Genomic DNA, 19576 nt, shown 5'->3' on the forward strand with positions numbered 1-19576 from the left:
ATGGAAAAGGTGAAAAGAGGCCTATCCGCTTGATGTCAGGAACTGGGGAGATGATCACTTGCTTTTGTACCTACTGTCCTGAGATGAGGATGAGAGAGAGAGAGGGAAGTAGGTGGGGGCTGCCTGTTTGTCCTCAGTAGGGGAGGGGTGGGCTCATGTGGTGCACCTGCCTGCCTGGAGAGAGAAACACTGGGTGTTCTTGCTTGTCCTTAGCGTGAGCTTTTCTTTTGACAGCTCTAAAAAATAAAACATCTCTTAGACCGTTTTGCTGGCCATTTCATGTCTTCTAGATAAGACAAAAGGAGGGGGGAATGGCTAGAAGCACTGTAGAAGTCCTGCAGCTCTGTGTTTGTTGTGACTCAGGCAGGGCTGGGTAGCTTCTGTCCCCGGTTCATATCACTAAGAATGTCGCAAGACATGTTATTTTCCTCATCTGAAACGCTTAAACCTGCAGGATGACAGCAAAATCATATGCCCTCCAGGCCTCCCGAGTGGTGCAGTGGTCTAAGGCACTAGCTGTGCCACTAGAGATTCTGGGTTCAAGTCCCGGCTCTGTCGCAGCTGGCCGCGACTGGGAGGCCCATGGGGCGGCGCACAATTGGCCCAGCGTCATCTGCGTTAGGGAGGATTTGGCCAGCAGGGATATCCTTGTCTCATCGCTCACTAGCGACTCCTGTGGCGGGCCGGGCACAGGGCATGCTGACACAGTCGCCAGGTGTCGGTGTTTCCTCCGACACATTGGTGCTTCTGGGTTGGATGGGCATTGTGTCAAGAAGCAGTGCAGCTTTGTTGGGTTGTGTTTCGGATGACGCATGGCTCTCGACCTTCGCCTCTCCCGAGCCAGTACGGGAGTTGCCGCAATGAGACAAGACTGTACTACCAATTGGGGAGAAAAAAGTGGTGAAAAATAAAATATAATTTTTAAAAATCATATGCCTCTCATTTTCTCACTATCAGATGCACAGAAGGCATGGTCCTTGAAAAAGGTTGAATGTTGAAATATATTAGGTTTATGACATGTCTTGTGCAACAGATGTAGGATAGTTGAGTGTGATTACCAAGGAGATAGTGTTTCTGAAAACAGTGAGTTTGGTTTAAACTTTGAGCCTGTAAGTGAGTGATTATGGACTTACTTTAAAGGCGTCAGCATGCTTCCCAGCCAAAACAGTTTGATAGAGTTTGTGCATATATTATGATGTCATTCTGTGACATTTTTTTAGTTTTGGACTTTGGTGATGTTTTTTTTCTGAAGACAATCTGAGGTTCTTAGTCGAAGTCTATGCCTCTTTGTTGGTCATTGGTCAACTGTAGCGATTCTTCAATAAATTATTTGTTGTCATTCAAGGAGAGATGACTCGTTTTCATTGAAAAATACTGCACATCTTAGATGTAAAATTGCACGACTAAGATCTATTCGGCAAAAACGTCAAAATGAACGACAGATTTCTGGCGCTATCTTAAATTAATTCTGACTATTTTGAGGAAGCATATACTGGCTACGGTGTCTAAAAATGGACATACAGTACTAGTGCTGCTTTTAAGGGAGTATGCGTGCACACTCGTTCAGCACTGAAACATGCTGACGCCTTAAACGGCAAGCCTCTGAAAGGTGATATCACTAACTGAGTTTTTCTTCTTTGATGTTTCCTGTGGTGAGAACAATGGTGGCGTTGTTGCTATTTGGAAACAACACTCTGTTTCTAAGGAAAAGCTTGAAACAGTGACTGCACAGCACTAATTTAATGCACAACAGGCCATTTAGTGTATACACAAGATGGAAACTGTGCTGGAGTTTCTCCTGAAAATGCTGTCAACATGCATGACAACTTTATTGGCATAATCTGCTCTCTTTGCTTTCGCTCTCCTGCTTTTATTACATTTTTACAACTCTATGTACTATTTTGGGAATAGTTTTGTTCCATGTAGTATTTTATTTGTCTGTCAGGAATGACTTACTGTAGGACACCATGGTGAAGCTAAGAGTGATCATTCAGTGCATAAGTTATTGTATCACTGGAATTGACTTGTAGGCTAATCAATCAGTCAGAGATCAACAATTGTTGTTACAGCTATTTGGGGAAATAGATGACAGACTACTGGAGTCTGGTTCAAGACTACAGACAAAGTGATTGATCCTAGAGCAGTGTTGGGGAACGGTACTTTTAAAAGTAACTTGTTGCGTTTCAATGTTACTTGCAATAAAAGTAACTTGTTATGTTACTCTGTTACTTACTATGGAAAGTAACTAGTTACATTACTTTTGCGTTACCAAAAACAGAAGCTACGCTGTTTGCTTTATTACCAGACAATAAATGGGTCAATCGCCTGAACCCGATGATCCTGTGTTTGCGTGTGAATCCTGCAAGTAGCATCAGTCAAGATCTGAGGGGTAACATCTGTCCTTTTCTTCTACCAATTTAAAATAATGTGACTACTTCCACAATAAAGGCTATTGTCTCTGCCATCTTGCTAGCTATCTAGCTACCAGCTGCCATGGCAGCTACATGCTGCAACATTCATGCAGATGCAGGAAGAACGCGAACCATGGCGAATGTATGATAGGGGGAGTGATTTTAATTTGTGCCAACAAAGAAAAGGGGAAATAATATTGCAAATGTAACTCGATATTATTTAAAGGGATAGTTCACCCAAATTACAACATGCCATATTGGTTTCCTTACCCTGTAAGCAGTCTATGGACTATTACAGCAATCCATGCTTTGGTTTAGTTTCCCTGGCACTGTTTCCACATGCTAACATTTTGTGGCACAAATCCTATTCAAGTCATGGGACCGATATTATCATTTTTCGGGCACGTTGAAATCATCTACACGTGCTGTAATATCTAAACCGTTTACACGATATAGATAAATACCCTCAAATTAAAGCTGACAGTCTGCACTTTAACCCCAAATTCATTATATAATTCCTAATTCAAAGTGCTGGAGTACAGAGCCAAAACAAAAAAATATGTCACTCCCAATACTTTTGGAGCTCACTGTAGCTGTGTCTCTATTTGCCTTCAACCAACAGGCAATGTTGGCCTTACTGCCAACCTCCCAGATAACCAGGGTTTTTCCTAGGTCTCAGGAAGAAGCAATATGTTTTGTTCCCAGCTTGACAACCCTAAAGCAAACACTCCAGACTTCCCTCTCTTTATCCAGACAAAGTGACCTGATTTGTCCTGTGTTATGACAGGAACAATGTGCAGTACTATATTGCTGTGCCTTGCCTAGGAGAAACATAGTCATTTACTGAGAGAAAAACCTTACAAGCCAGTAATGTGAAACATATAGCCTATGGAATACAAAAACCACTAAAACGGATGTGTTTGAATGTGCATTTTAATTCCTACTTAGGTTTGAGTGGTATGGTGGTATGTTCAGGAAGCAGGGTCTCATTGTCAGTATTCACAGTGATGTACATGTATATACTAGGGATGCACGATATATCGGTAAGCATATTGGAATCGGACGATATTAGCTAAAAATGTCAACATCGTCATTGGTCCGATGTCTAGTTTAATGCTGATGTGCAAAACCGATGTCAAATCAGACGTGCATATATATAACGTAGATAGATAGATGACTTAAGGATGAAAAATATAGAGCTACACATGCAACACATTCCTAACCTAGCTCACAATGTCTGCTGTGTGGATTGAGCAGTCAACAAGTAGAGCAGTCATTTGAAAGAGTAAGAACAATTCAGCAGGACAACTCAAAGACGAATGCCAAAATAATGGGATTCATTGCCCTTGACAATCAACCGTTCTCTGTCGTGGATGATGTTGGCTTTTGCCGACTGGTCGAGCACCGGTAAACACTTCCGCTATTTTTCATGCTGCACTACCGTAGTTACACAGCATCCATGAACTACTTGATATGGCCGTCACTGCTATTAGCTTCACGACTGATATTTGGACCAGCGATGTCAGCCCCATGAGCATTATGATTCTGACAGCACAGTGGGTCCACAAGGATTTCCTACTGAGGAAAGCCGTATTGTATGCTCAAGAATGTGCTGGTTCTCATGCCACTGCTGACATTTCAATGGCATTTGAGAACATGTTTGAAACTTGGGAAACATGAACACTCCTGGCTCCATTCGAACAATTGACTCGAGAAATAAGCTCAACTGTGTCTGCAGCAGACGTGATACCCTGTCATGGCATTGAAACACCTGCTCAACAAAAATGCCAACACAGATCATCGGGTTAACGTGGAAAACTCTACTAGAGGCTGTGAACAAGGGATTCGATGGCGTTCTCTCTGAACCTCTACTGTGCCGACACCATGCTCAATGCTAAATGTTACAGACATGGCTGGACAGGATGGAAACGGACACAGTGACAGTGCACACTGAGGAAGAGAGGCCACAGGCAGACAGAGCTGAAACTTCACTGCTTGACATGTACGATGAAATCCTGGTGAGACTGAATAGATGAACAACGAAACAGCACGGCAAGTAAGTGAAAGAAATATATGTGTGTGTGTTTCAACTATTTAACTGTACTCGAATGCTTAAAACGCCGCTAAAATGTTAAATATCGGTTTTCGGTGTCGTTTTCTTTTTGGCAAGGAAAATATTGGATATCAGTATCGGCCAAAATGACGTCGGTACATCCCTAGTATATACAGCTTTGATCTAAGCCAGTGTAATTTAGTGAATGGTGAAACTGACTCGTTTTTTCCATACATGCTCATTAATTGGCTGCTCGAGATGTATGCATAACATCTGTCATGCTGAGCTGGGTTCCCATCGGTGCCAGGGCTGACCCGGAGCCAGCGCGGCAAATGTCAGGCGGGTGCTCCACTCAGTCGTGCTCCTGCTCCCTTCCCTTCCTCTCTCCGCCCCTCACTTTAATGGAGCACAACTGCAAAGGGAGCTGGGATAGCAAGGAATGCTACTGCTTTTGTGTATCTCTAAATCATCACAATTAATCAACCAGCTAGGGCGTAAAATCACACCTCTGCTTAAGTGTTCTCTGCACTTTCTAGAAAGGGAAGTGGGATACCTAGTCAGATGCACAACTGAATAGATTCAACCGAAATAGCACTGTTTCGTAATCATTTTGTTTGTCCTTTGTTCGCACATTTTAAAGTAAAGTGAAATTCCAGTAAACTCATTGCTGGATTAAAACATGACTATTTTAGGGTTTAAACCCATAATGCACTCATAATGCATAATCTGACTACCATGCACTAGTGGGAAAAGGGAAACACTCACACTCGGCAAACATACTTTATCTTGTGCAGGCCTGGTGAAAAAGAGAGACACACTTCTATCTTCTGACATTTACAGTATCTGTGTTTTTTGGGCTGTGAATGGACTTGGGTGAAGTCCATTGGGTGTTGGGTGAAGTGCTGCCTGTCGAACCCCCTCCCAATGTCTGTCTGCCCATCCGGCGTTTCAAACAGCACCTGCCAAAGCTCAGTTTTACGCTAAGTGTCATTTTATTTCAGTAATAACATGACCATGGGCTCTGAGCCTCCACAGCACAAGACCTGACTGGCCTGAGCTTCAGCTAGAGGCTCTGGGGAGTGTCAGTTGGTCCAGGAGCTGCTTACTGCTTTAACCCACGTTATCCATAATATCCAATGCCTGTCTCACTAACACATTCAAATGTGATGTTTTGTTTCCACTTTCAATCAATCAGTTTACATTAAATGAGACAATGTGTCGAAAGATAAAAGGAGATTAGGTGACCAAATAAAGCCTCCCAGGTCTTCATAAGCGCTGGCTCTTTGTCCACCTCTGTCTGTCTGACTCCGTGTGCCAGGCTCTCATCCACCCTCTGACAGATAACACTTTAATGAGGATGTGTGGTCCCACAGTCCTGCTTCAGCTGGTCACACTATTAGAGCTGGGAAGTTTGTAGATTTTGACTGTTTTATAGTAGGTCTGTTTTATATTATTATTATTTTTTCGATGTGCACAGTATGTAGAGCAAGTATAATTTCTCTCATTATTGTATGGCATCAGTGGGTTGATGATTGTCCAAATCTGTCTGGTTGGGATCAGAGGTGATACACATGTTTAAGTGCAGTTCAAAATGTTTTTTTTTGCATAATTATTTACATAGCATGCTTAAATACAACATTTGTCCTTACAATGAAATAGTCCCTTGATTACAGCCCTCTGCATTATAAAGCTTGCCCCATACTGCCCTCTGGAAAAAGCCATGGATTACTGAACATGGTTCACCACCTTGTGGTTGAGTTTAGAATTGTTACATTTCATCCATGAGATAGATAACATGTTGTCTATTGTACTACTATAAAGCCTTATCTCTCTATTTGTCTCCATGTCATTCCAGGGATCGTCTTCTCTACTTTGGTGTTTGGGCCTGCCTGTGGTTTCCTCCTGGGGTCCCTCTGCACCAAGTTCTATGTGGACTTCCTCTTCATCGACACCAGTGAGTTACTGGGAAATACAACCTCACGTCACTCCCAACACTGTTCTATGGAAAAGCAATTAAGAAGTACATTAACCTAGCAACACATAATTAGAGCTAAGTACTTTGTTATTCAAGGTAAGCCAAAATAATGTTAATTTGGTTTATTAACATTATATAATTATGATTGAATTATGAGCCTATGTCCTAATTGTTAAATTAACACTCTCCCTCTAGAATCTAACATTGGAATTCCTCAGTAGTTGAATATAAGTCAAGAGGCAAATGTTTTCCTCTCAATATTTAGTCTGATAAGTGTTCTGTCTGCACAGGTAAACTGGACATCACTTCTGATGACCCTCGGTGGATCGGAGCCTGGTGGGGAGGCTTCCTCCTGTGTGGTGCCTTGCTCTTTTTCTCATCCCTCTTCATGTTTGGCTTCCCCCAAACCCTGTCAGACCGAGAGAAGGACAGGGACGGTGGAGGGGAGAGTGAACAGGCCATGCTCCCCTCTACCTCTCTACCCCTGGACTATAATGAGATGCCCAAGTCAAGCAATGGGGTCGTACACAATAACCATGAGCCTGTCAACGGCCCCACCTGCTTTCAGCAGCTCAGAGGTGAGGGGGGATTTTTTCTGTCCATTTTTTCTGTCCATTTATATTGCATTTAGTATTTGTTCAGTTAAATTAACACTTGTTATGTATTGTATATAGTGTAGCACAGCACTTGTTCTCCATCTGTATCCCACCATGATTTGTTAGAGTACCTCACAATCAAATGCTGACCGTATTACCTCCCAAGATATATTCCCCCTCAAGCCGATACCATGACGATCCTCAAGGAACAAACTGGAAACAACATATCCTGAGGCCACATTTATTGTTGCTGAGGATTTTAACAAAGAAAATTTGAGGAAAATGTTACTGAATTTCTATCAACACATTGTCTGAAGTACTCGCGCATCAAAAACTCGACCATTGTGACTCCCCCTTCCGGGATGGCTACAAGGCCCGCCCCCACCTTCCCTTCGGCAAATCAGATCACGACTCCATCCTGCTCGTCCCTTCCTATAGGCAGAAACTCAAACAGGAAGTACCCATGCTAAGGTCTATTCAACGTTGGTCTGACCAATCGGAATCCATTCTTCAAGATTGTTTTGATCATGCGGACTGGGATATGTTCCGGGTATCCTCTGAGAATAACACTGACGTATACACGGACACAGTGACTGAGTTCATCAGGAAGTGTATAGGGGACGTTGTTCCCACTGTGACTATAAAAAACCTACCCAAACCAGAAACAGTGGATAGATGGCAGCATTCAAGGACTGTGGGCTCTAGCTCTCTGTGGCCGACGTGAGTTAGACATTTAAGCATGTTAACCCTCGCAAGTCTGCGGCCCCGACATCATCCCTAAGCTCCTCCTCAGAGCTTCCGCAGACCAGCTGGCTGGAGTGTTTACGTACATATTCAATCTCTCTTATTCCAGCATGCTCTCCCCACTTGCTTCAAGACGTCAACCATTGTTTCTGTACCAAAGAAAGCAAAGGTGACTAAACTATTTTTATTTTTTATTTTTTTATTTCACCTTTATTTAACCAGGTAGGCTAGTTGAGAACAAGTTCTCATTTGCAACTGCGACCTGGCCAAGATAAAGCATAGCAGTGTGAACAGACAACACAGAGTTACACATGGAGTAAACAATTAACAAGTCAATAACACAGTAGAAAAAAGGGGAGTCTATATACAATGTGTGCAAAAGGCATGAGGAGGTAGGCGAATAATTACAATATTGCAGATTAACACTGGAGTGATAAATGATCAGATGATCTTGTACAGGTAGAGATATTGGTGTGCAAAAGAGCAGAAAAGTAAATAAATATAAACTGTGGGGATGAGGTAGGTGAAAATGGGTGGGCTATTTACCAATAGATTATGTACAGCTGCAGCGATCGGTTAGCTGCTCAGATAGCTGATGTTTGAAGTTGGTGAGGGAGATAAACGTCTCCAACTTCAGCGATTTTTGCAATTCATTCCAGTCACAGGCAGCAGAGTACTGGAACGAAAGGACGGCCGAATGAGGTGTTGGCTTTAGGGATGATCAGTGAGATACACCTGCTGGAGCGCGTGCTACGGATGGGTGTTGCCATCGTGACCAGTGAACTGAGATAAGGCAGAGCTTTACCTAGCATGGCCTTGTAGATGACCTGGAGCCAGTGGGTCTGGCGACGAATATGTAGCGAGGGCCAGCCGACTAGAGCATACAAGTCGCAGTGGTGGGTAGTATAAGGTGCTTTAGTGACAAAACGGATGGCACTGTGATAAACTGCATCCAGTTTGCTGAGTAGAGTGTTGGAAGCAATTTTGTAGATGACATCGCCGAAGTCGAGGATCGGTAGGATAGTCAGTTTTACTAGGGTAAGCTTGGCAGCGTGAGTGAAGGAGGCTTTGTTGCGGAATAGAAAGCCGACTCTTGATTTGATTTTCGATTGGAGATGTTTGATATGGGTCTGGAAGGAGAGTTTGCAGTCTAGCCAGACACCTAGGTACTTATAGGTGTCCACATATTCAAGGTCGGAACCATCCAGTGTGGTGATGCTAGTCGGGCATGCGGGTGCAGGCAGCGATCGGTTGAAAAGCATGCATTTGGTTTTACTAGCGTTTAAGAGCAGTTGGAGGCCACGGAAGGAGTGTTGTATGGCATTGAAGCTCGTTTGGAGGTTAGATATCACAGTGTCCAATGACGGGCCGAAAGTATATAGAATGGTGTCGTCTGCGTAGAGGTGGATCAGGGAATCGCCCGCAGCAAGAGCAACATCATTGATATATACAGAGAAAAGAGTCGGCCCGAGAATTGAACCCTGTGGCACCCCCATAGAGACTGCCAGAGGACCGGACAGCATGCCCTCCGATTTGACACACTGAACTCTGTCTGCAAAGTAATTGGTGAACCAGGCAAGGCAGTCATCCGAAAAACCGAGGCTACTGAGTCTGCCGATAAGAATATGGTGATTGACAGAGTCGAAAGCCTTGGCAAGGTCGATGAAGACGGCTGCACAGTACTGTCTTTTATCGATGGCGGTTATGATGTCGTTTAGTACCTTGAGTGTGGCTGAGGTGCACCCGTGACCGGCTCGGAAACCAGATTGCATAGTGGACTAAATGACTATTGCCCCGTAGCACTAACTTCTGTCATCATGAAATGCTTTAAGAGGCTAGTTAAGGATCATATCACCTCCACCTGGAGGTGAGGGCCCTAGCGGAGTGGTGCAAGGAAAATAACCTCTCCCTCAATGTCAGCAAAATGAAGGAGCTGATCGTGGACTTCAGGAAACAGCAGAGGGAGCACACCTCTATCCACATCGACGGGACCGCAGGTGAAGGTGAAAAGCTTCAAGTTCCTTGGAGTAAACATCACTGACAATTTGAAATGGTCCACCCACACAGACAGTGTGGTGAAGAAGGCACAACAGCGCCTCTTCAACCTCAGGAGGCTGAAGAAATTTGGCTTGGCCCCTAAGACCCTCACAAACTTTTACAGATGCACAATTGAAAGCATCCTGTCGGGCTGTATCACCACCTGATATGGCAAACTGCACTGCCCGCAACCGCAGGACTCTCCAGAGGGTGGTGCGGTTGACCAACGCATCACCGGGAGCATTCTGCCTGCGTTCCAGGACCCAATGTCACAGGAAGGCCAAAAAGATCATCAAGGACATCAACCACCCAAGCCACGGCCTGTTCACCCCGCTATCATCCAGAAGGTGAGGTCAGTGCAGGTGCACCAAAGCTGGGACTGAGAGACTGAAAAACAGCTTCTATCTCAAGGCTGTCAGACTGTTAAATAGCCATCACTAGCCGGCTACCACCCGGTTACTCAACACTGCACCTTAGAGGCTGCTGCCCTATGTACATAGAAATGGAATCACTGGTCACTTTAATAATGTTTACATACTGCTTTACTAATTTCATATGTATATGCTGTATTTTACTGTATTTTAGTCAATGCCATTCCGACATTGCTCATCCTAATATATATATATATTATTTTGTTAATTCCATTCTAACAGTGACATGCTTACTTATGGACCCTTCCCAACAATGCAGAGAGAAAAAAAAATGAAAAAATACACAATAAGTAAGGACAACTTGTCCATATACACTGGTTACCAGTACCGATTTGATTTGTAGGGCTATGAGGTAATTGAGGTAGGTACAGTTGAAGTCGGAAGTTTACATACACTTTGGTTGGAGTCATTAAAGCTCATTTTTCAGGCCTCCCGGGTGGCGCAGTGGTTAAGGGCGCTGTACTGCAGCGCCAGCTGTGCCATCAGAGTCCCTGGATTCGCGCCCAGGCTCTGTCGTAACCGGCCGCGACCGGGAGGTCCCTGGGGCGACGCACATTTGGCCTAGCGTTGTCCGGGTTAGGGAGGGCTTGGTTGGTAGGGATGTCCTTGTCTCATCGCGCACCAGTGACTCCTGTGGCGGGCTGGGTGCAGTGCGTGCTAACCAAGGTTGCCAGGTGCACGGTGTACCCTCTGACACATTGGTGCGGCTGGCTTCCGGGTTGGATGCGTTCTGTGTTAAGAAGCAGTATGGCTGGTTGGGTTGTGTATCGGAGGACGCATGACTTTCAACCTTTGTCTCTCCCGGGCCCGTATGGGAGTTGTAGTGATGAGACAAGATAGTAGCTACTACAACAATTGGATACCATGAAAAAGGGGTAAAAACATTTTTTTTATATAAATATAATTAAAAAGCTCATTTTTCAACCACTCCACAAATTTCTTGTTAACAAACTATAGTTTTGGCTTGTGCATGACACAAGTAATTTTTCCAACAATTGTTTACAGACAGATTATTTCACTTATAATTCACTGTATCACAATTCCAGTGGGTCAGAAGTTTACATACACTAAATTGAAAAACTGCGTTGAATTGTATTTCATTTCACCTCAGGAGTAAATGTCAGTTGGCTTTTCATAGCCGATCATTCAGAGTATCTCTACCACTCCTGCTGTCTCTAGAGAGTTGAAAACAGCAGGTCTGGGACAAGCTAGCATGTCCAGTGAACAGGTCAGGGTTCCATAGCCACAGGCAGAACAGTTGAAACTGGAGCAGCAGCATGGCCATGTGGACTGGGGACAGCAAGGAGTCATCAGGTCAGGTAGTCCTGAGGCATGGTCCTAGGGTTCAGGTCCTCTGAAAGAGAGAGAGAGAAAGAGACAATTAGAGAGAGCATACTTAAATTTGCACAGGACACCAGATAAGACAGGATAAATACTCCAGATATAACAGACTGACCCTAGCCCCCCGACACATAAACTACTGCAGCATAAATACTGGAGACTGAGACAGGAGGCGTCGGGAGACACTGTGGCCCCGTCCGACGATACCTCCGGACAGGGCCAAACAGGCAGGACATAACCCCACCCACTTTGCCAAAGCACAGCCCCCACACCACTAGAGGGATATCTTCAACCACCAACTTACCATCCTGAGACAAGGCCGAGTATGGCCCACAAAGATCTCCGCCACGGAGATTGTGCCGTATTTGTCTAAGGTGTATGTAAAATTCCGACTTCAACTGTAGGTGCAAATGTAGAATCTTAATTTGATCACTTTTTTGCTGCGAACTTGTAGTATATTCAAGATTTTTAAAGGCTTCTAAGGTTAGTAATTTCCACTTAAAAATGTCAGACTTGATTTGCCCTAATGAAAAATGTATCTACTTTTTTAAATACATTATTATCCACATAATAATTCACATTTCCCATTGCTGTAGGATTATTTTATTTCATGAAAATGTTCTTTCTCAAAACTGCGATTTGAAAAACACAGTTCCAGATTCTGTTTTGTAAAGTCTGGACTGTTGAGTCTGATAAGTCATCTGGGATAGTGTACTATATATGTTGTCTGTTATGAGAAAATAAAGCAAGGGACTTAAATCCTCTGCTTCTACTGAAATGATGTAGCTTTTTACTAGTTATGAGGAAAGAATAAAATAAATTCCACATACAAATTACATAATGTTTTCAGATTTTTATATGAACCTTTCACCAGTTTAGTGTAACTGGCAGATTTTTTATTTATAGCAAGAGAGAGATGTCTGTGTCCATGTGACACTTTGATATTAAGGATCTTCTCTTTTCAGTGATCCCTAAAGTGACCAAGCACCTCCTGTCCAACCCAGTGTATACCTGCATCACGCTGGCTGCCTGTATGGAGATTGGTGTAGTGGCTGGCTTCGCTGCCTTCCTGGGGAAGTACCTGGAGCAGCAGTTTAACCTCACAACCTCTTCAGCCAATCAACTACTAGGTGAGTGGCATGCACATGCACAACACACACACATTCTCTCTCACATACACACACATACATACAGCCCCTGGTGCCACATAGTAGACAGAGAGCAGTACAATGAGAAGCATCAGTGCAGTATATGAGAAGGAGATTAGCTTAATCTGGTGTTATTAACTCTCCAGGTATGACGGCCATCCCCTGTGCTTGTCTGGGGATATTCCTGGGGGGGCTTCTGGTCAAGAAGCTGAACCTCTCAGCCCTGGGGGCCATTCGCATGGCCATGCTGGTCAACCTGATCTCCACCGCCTGCTACGTCTCCTTCCTCTTCCTTGGCTGTGACACAGGACCTGTCGCTGGGGTGACCGTCCCCTATGGCAACGAGTAAGAACAGCCTGTACATACACTGGTTTAGCATATGTAATAGCAGTGCTCCTGTTGGGGGCAGGGTGGTTGATGAATGTGGGAACAAAGCCACACTCTGACTACGGAAACATTTGTCAGAATATACGTTTTACTAAATCTGTTTCCACCCTTTATTACTTTTTTATTTTTTAAATAACAATTATAGGATAATAGCTTGTAGGGGAATGTGGGGTAAGTTGAACTATTCAGCATCATTCTGTCAAGGAAAATATAGTATTCTTTCTAACAAAGATATCTACATACACTACCGTTCAAATGTTTGTGGTCACTTAGAAATGTCCTTGTTTTTGAAAGATAAGCAATTGTTTTGTCCATTTTAAAATAACATCAAATTTATCATAAATACAGTGTAGACATTGTTAATGTTGTAAATGACTATTGAAACGACATATTTTTTTTAAATGGAATATCTACATAGGTGTACAGGGGCCCATTATCAGCAACCCTCGCCCCCTCATCTGACCATAATTCCATCCTCCTGATTCCTGCTTACAGGCAAAAACTAAAGCAGGAAGCACCAGTGACTCAGTCAATAAAGAAGTGGTCAGATGACGCAGATGCTAAACAACAGGACTGTTTTGCTATCACAGACTGGAATATGTTCCGGGATTCCTCCGATGGCATTGAGGAGTACACCACATCAGTCATTGGCTTCATCAATAAGTGCATCGATAACGTTGTCCCCACAGTGACTGTACGTACATACCCCAACCAGAAACCATGAATTACAGGCAAAATCCACACTGAGCTAAAGGCTAGAGCTGCCACTTTCAAGGAGCGGGACTCTAACCCAGACGCTTATAAGAAATCCAGCTACGACCTCAGACGAACCATCAAACAGGCAAAGTGCCAATACAGGACTAAGATTGAATCGTACTACACCGGCTCCGACGCTCGTCGGATGTAGCAGGGCCTGCAAACAATTACTGACTACAAAGGGAAGCACAGCTGAGAGCTGCCCAGAGACATGAGCCTACCAGACGAGCTAAACTACGTCTATACTCGCTTCGAGGCAAGCAACACTGAAACATGCATGAGAGCATCAGCTGTTCCGGACGACTGTGTGATCACTCTCTCCGCAGCCGATGTGAGTAAGACCTTTAACCAGGCCAACATTCACAAGGCCACAGGGCCAGACATATTACCAGGACGTGTGCTCCGGGCATGTGCTGACCAACTGGCAGGTGTCTTCACTGACATTTTCAACATGTCCCTGATTGAGTCTGTAATGCCAACATGTTTCAAGCAGACCACCATAGTCCCTGTGTCCAAGAACACTAAGGCAACGTGCCTAAATGACTACAGACCGGTAGCACTCACATTGGTAAACATAAAGTGCTTTGAAAGGCTGGTCATGGCTCACTTTAACACCATTATCCCAGAAACCCTAGGCCCACTCCAATTTGTATTCCCGCTCAAACAGATCAACAGATGATGCAATCTCTATTGCACTCCACACTGCCCTTTCCCACCTGGACAAAAGGAAAACCTACGTGAGAATGCTGTTCATTGACTACAGCTCAGCGTTCAACACCATAGAGCCCACAAAGCTCATCACTAAGCTAAGGACCCTGGTACTAAACACCTCCCTCTGCAACTGGATCCTGGATTTCCTGACGGGCCCCCCCAGGTGGTAGGGGTAGGAAACAACACATCTGCCACGCTGATCCTCAACACTGGAGCCCCTCAGGGGTGCATGCTCAGTCCCCTTCTGTGCTCCCTATTCACCCACGTCTGCATGGCCAGACCCGACTCCAACAGCATCATTAAGTTTGCTGATGACACAACAGTCGTAGCCCTGATCACTGACAACGATGAGACAGCCAATAGAGAGGAAGTCAGAAATCTGGCCGGGTGGTGCCAGAATAGCAACCTATCCCTCAACGTAATCAAGAGAAAGGAGATGATTGTTGACTACAGGAAAAGGAGGACCAAAAAATTGTCAAAGACTCCAGCCACCCCAGTCATAAACTGTTCTCTCTGCTACCGCATGGCAAGCGGGTACGGAGCGCCAAGTCTAGGCGCTATGTGATGGTCTGGGGGTGCTTTGGTGGTGGTAAAGTGGAAGATTTGTACAGGGTAAAAGGGGACTTGAAGAAGGAAGGCTATCACTCCATTTTGCAACGCCATGCCATACACTGTGGATGGCGCTTAATTGGAGCCAATTTCCTCTTACAACAGGACAATGACCCAAAGCACAGCTCCAAACTATGCAAGAACAACTTAGGAATGAAGCAGTCAGCTGGTATTCTGTCTATAATGGAGTGGCCAGCACAGTCACCGGATCTCAACCCTATTGAGATGCTGTGGGAGCAGCTAGACCGTATGGTACATAAGAAGTGCCCATCAAGCCATTCCAACTTGTGGGAGGTACTTCAGGAAGCATGGGATGAAATCTCTTCAGATTACCTCAACAAATTGACAACTAGAATGCCAAAGGTCTGCAAGGCTGTAATTGCTGCAAATGGAGGATTATTTGATGAAAGCAAAGTTTGAAGGACATTTATTACTTCAATTAAAAATCATTATTTATAACCTTGTCAACGTCTTGACTATATTTCCTATTCATTTTGCAACTAATTTCATAATGCCTTGCATTACGCCTGGGAAGAAAACACTTCAATTTACTCAACTTGCCATCTGCTCAACCATTGGCTCAACTTAGCTCATGGCCTTTGGTTCAATTTACCCAAAGGCAAACATTTTGACTATATTAAACACAGCTACAAGGATGTACTTTCATGCTAGGTTTAGGACCTCATATTGAAGCGTATAGAGACCCCAACTGATTTATAGAACAATCTAACAAAAAAATAATTTGACTTTGTGAAAATCTGTTTTCTGGACTTAACTTGCTTACCAATTTTTCCTTGTAGTTTCTTCCTTCACAAACTCCATGAAATTATGACCCCTTTCTAAATATTTGGTCAAATGATTAATTTGTCTATGATTTCCTAGAAACAGGGATGGCTCAACTTAACCTACACTCACCAACTGGAAATGTGCTTTGCACTGTTTAACTTGTTTATTTAGGGACATAGTAGCATTCCTATATCTACACAGTATATTCTGAACAGCTGTTTGTATCTCTCTCGCTTCCTCTCTCTTTCTTTCTCTCCCTCTCTCCAGGACACTGCGGGTGGGCGAGAAACCAGAGGTCCCCTGCATGAGTAACTGTAACTGCTACACCTCCTCAGTCAGCCCAGTGTGCGGCTCCAACGGAGTCACCTACCTGTCCTCCTGCTTTGCAGGCTGCACTACAACAGTGAGCACAGGCATCTACCCCCCTCTGGCTCAGGTCATTACCCTGGAAGCCTTCCACCCTCACCTCTCTGCGTCCCATTATGTCCTGTGATAGATAGAGGCATTCACCACAGCCCAAATGCTAGATCATTAAAGAACAGAGCAGCCATCCTAGAAATAGAATCCCTGGAATGGACACAATGTTCTGTCTTATGAGCAACTGTGGACCAGTAGAGTATGTTGTCTCCAATGCTCCCATGTACCATACAGATGCCCTGATGTTATGTCACCCTTAATTAAACCAAAGTGACTTCCATCAGGGCCTTCATGCACATCAAACTGTGACAAATCCTTAGCTTTTCAATGGCAATGTTGCGTCTAGAGATCCTACAACTAGATGGTCTTCATCGTTACAACTTACTCTGTATTTAGATGCTTCGCCCAATGCTGTGAACCGAAGCAGGCTGTGGATGAATGTTCTTTATCACACTCCTCTCACTTTTATGAATCATAGGTATTTTCTCTGTGTTACTGTGTGTAGTCAGAGCAGTGACCTTTCTACATATGAAATCTCTGGATTGTTATTATCACTGCACAAACAGAGTCACCACCATTCGTCATTTTACATTTCCCCAACAACCTACATATAGAGAGATGGAAGAGATGTGAGGATGCCGTGTTGTATCTGTGTTCATCTGGCTTGTTGTCACATAAAGTAATACTAATACAGATATACCTATTCTCTTGTCTTCAGAATTTGACAGGGTGTACATGTATATCCGGTGACAGTGAAATGGCCACAGCTGTCCCAGGGAAGTGTCCCAGTCCAGGCTGCCAGGAGGCCTTCCTCACCTTCCTCTGTGTCATCTGTGCCTGCTGTATGATCGGCTCCATGGCTCAGACACCCTCCGTCATCATCCTCATCAGGTAACACCACTGGAATTCACCTTAACACCATGCCATAACATTGCCAGTAGAACCCAGTCAAAATGTAGAGAGGGTGTACTTTACTCAGACATCTTTCTCTTTCCTGTGTGTAACAAATACTGTTTCTCTTTCTCTTCCTAGGACTGTGAGCCCTGAGCTGAAATCATATGCTCTTGGAGTTTTGTTTCTCTTGCTGCGACTACTTGGTAAGTTATAATACTGTTACACTTACATCTGAACTAGTCAGGTTGCACTGTTACATTACTTTGTTTATAAATCAAACATACTGGGTTTTCAGATGCTACAGTTTGTTGACCAGTACTGGTGTAATGTTAAGGCTAAAGTATTGATTTCTTCACTTGTAGAGATGAAAAGCTTGTGCTGCTGATGTAACCCTCTCCTCACCTGTTTTGTAGGATTCATCCCCCCTCCTCTGATCTTTGGTGCTGGGATTGACTCAACTTGCCTTTTCTGGAGTACAGAGTGTGGGGATAAGGGAGCCTGCCTGCTGTACGACAATATCGCCTACAGACATCTGTACGTGAGCCTAGCCATCGGTCTTAAGGTCACCGCCTTCATTCTGTACACCACCACCTGGTACTGTTTACGCAAGAACTATAAGAAATACATCAAAAATCATGAGGGCTATACAACGCCAACCGAACTGTTCCCCTCCAGTCTCACAATGGACAACATGAAGGATGAGAGTCAGAACCCAAACAAGACAACGTTTATATACAACCTAGAGGACCATGAGTTGTGCGAAAACATGGAGTCGGTTTTATAGGTTCTGAACCATCCAAAGGACTATCTGCTACATTAATTATTAAATAAGTTCATAAATGATGATCATCCTCCTTTGTATTTTTTTTATTCAACATTAGAATGTTTTCTATCTGAAGTCCTATACGGGCCCTGGAAGACTATTGCTGCTCTCTTCTCCTTGGTAACCTTTGATAGAGGCCATTTTGTTTGTAGAGGTGTTATCAGCAAGGGTATAGTCCAGTACCAGTGAACTCTGTTGTGATTGTTAGTAGAAGACAACTACTGTCTGGCTCTGTCCTGCTCCTAGGTGATTAGATGGTCAATATTATGCTACTGTTATAGGCGCCATACTTCTACTCACTCGAGTATAACATGGATCCAGTCACTGAAAATGACGGAACCTGTTTGGTCAGTTTCACTATGGGTTACATTTCTTTCCCTTCCACCATGGAACCAAGACATACGTATAAATGATAGGACGTTTCTCCACGTTGCCAATAATATATAAATAAAGAGATGTTGTGTCATTGTGTTGCATAATATATGTTATATTTTGATGAAACAAACAGAGAGCTTTCTCATGTACTATATAGTAGAGAAAGTAGAGCGCTTATATAGGACAATGTTCTAACGTTACTGTATGCATTCAGTGTCAGAATGAAGTTCAGTGGTAGTAGCTGAAATGGTGTTAATGTCAGCCTACACTGTACAAAAACAGTACTCTTACGGGAACACAGACACTGTTTCTGACTATAAACATAGAATTGAGTTTATCTTTCCATGGGTTCAAATGTTATATTATTCATATACATTTCTATCATTGTGAAAGAGATCAATCTGTCTTTTTGCACAGTCCTTTCTGAATGTTGTAAAAGTTTCTTTGCCTTTCTATTTACATGTTTTATTTGCTTAGTTTATTTAACCCGAATATGTCTTAATATGAGGGATTATCCAGATAAGAAGTATTATTTATGTTTTGAGGGGGGCTTTTGCACCACAGTAGAAAAGCAAAGAATGGAAAATCAACAAGTCTTTCTGTGTGTGTTATAATGACATCTCTTCAAGCTAAACAATGAAGATTCAAGTTTATATATTTGTACTGTATATGTGATGTTCAGAATGTTGTATTAGAATTAACTAAACTGAGATGATAATATAGGAATTTGACATTTAATTATAAAAAAAATGTTTAGTTGTGATATGCATCACACAAAATGGGAGCCAATGTCATAACAAGAGAGGAATAAGAAACAAAGTTCAAAGGCAACTACACCAGTGCTTTGCGTAGGGCAGAGCAGAACTGCTTGTTACTTCAGAGCATGCAGAATCTGCATGTGAATTCACACAAAAGGTACTGGGAGTAATTTATATGCAATGGCTGATAATCCTACAACAAGGTAATAGGCATTCTTATTTTGTTATCCCTTGACATCATTTTTTGAAGACCCTCAAGGCCTGATGGCACACCTAACTTCTTTTACAGTTTCTCTACAGCAAAACTTTTAGCATTGTCCCTTT

At 43.4% G+C, this 19576-nt stretch overlaps 1 protein-coding gene across 3 annotated transcripts in view; it reads left to right on the plus strand.

Moving 5' to 3' along the window:
• LOC124036603 (solute carrier organic anion transporter family member 3A1-like) overlaps nucleotides 1-18140 on the plus strand; it is a 68608-nt gene extending 50468 nt beyond the window's left edge. For 2 of the 3 annotated variants that reach the window (XM_046351385.1, XM_046351404.1), the window contains 8 exons: nucleotides 6320-6418; nucleotides 6730-7017; nucleotides 12554-12718; nucleotides 12883-13081; nucleotides 16253-16421; nucleotides 17121-17293; nucleotides 17435-17499; nucleotides 17710-18140. In XM_046351385.1, the coding sequence (XP_046207341.1) occupies nucleotides 6320-6418; nucleotides 6730-7017; nucleotides 12554-12718; nucleotides 12883-13081; nucleotides 16253-16421; nucleotides 17121-17293; nucleotides 17435-17499; nucleotides 17710-18080 (1529 nt within the window). In that variant the 3' untranslated portion in view covers nucleotides 18081-18140. The remainder of the gene's footprint in view (nucleotides 1-6319; nucleotides 6419-6729; nucleotides 7018-12553; nucleotides 12719-12882; nucleotides 13082-16252; nucleotides 16422-17120; nucleotides 17294-17434; nucleotides 17500-17709) is intronic. The other variant, XM_046351396.1, reaches the window with a different exon arrangement.
• Nucleotides 18141-19576: the final 1436 nt, after the last annotated feature.

The sequence above is a fragment of the Oncorhynchus gorbuscha genome, linkage group LG01, assembly GCF_021184085.1.
Source record: "Oncorhynchus gorbuscha isolate QuinsamMale2020 ecotype Even-year linkage group LG01, OgorEven_v1.0, whole genome shotgun sequence".
Classification (NCBI taxonomy): domain Eukaryota; kingdom Metazoa; phylum Chordata; class Actinopteri; order Salmoniformes; family Salmonidae; genus Oncorhynchus; species Oncorhynchus gorbuscha.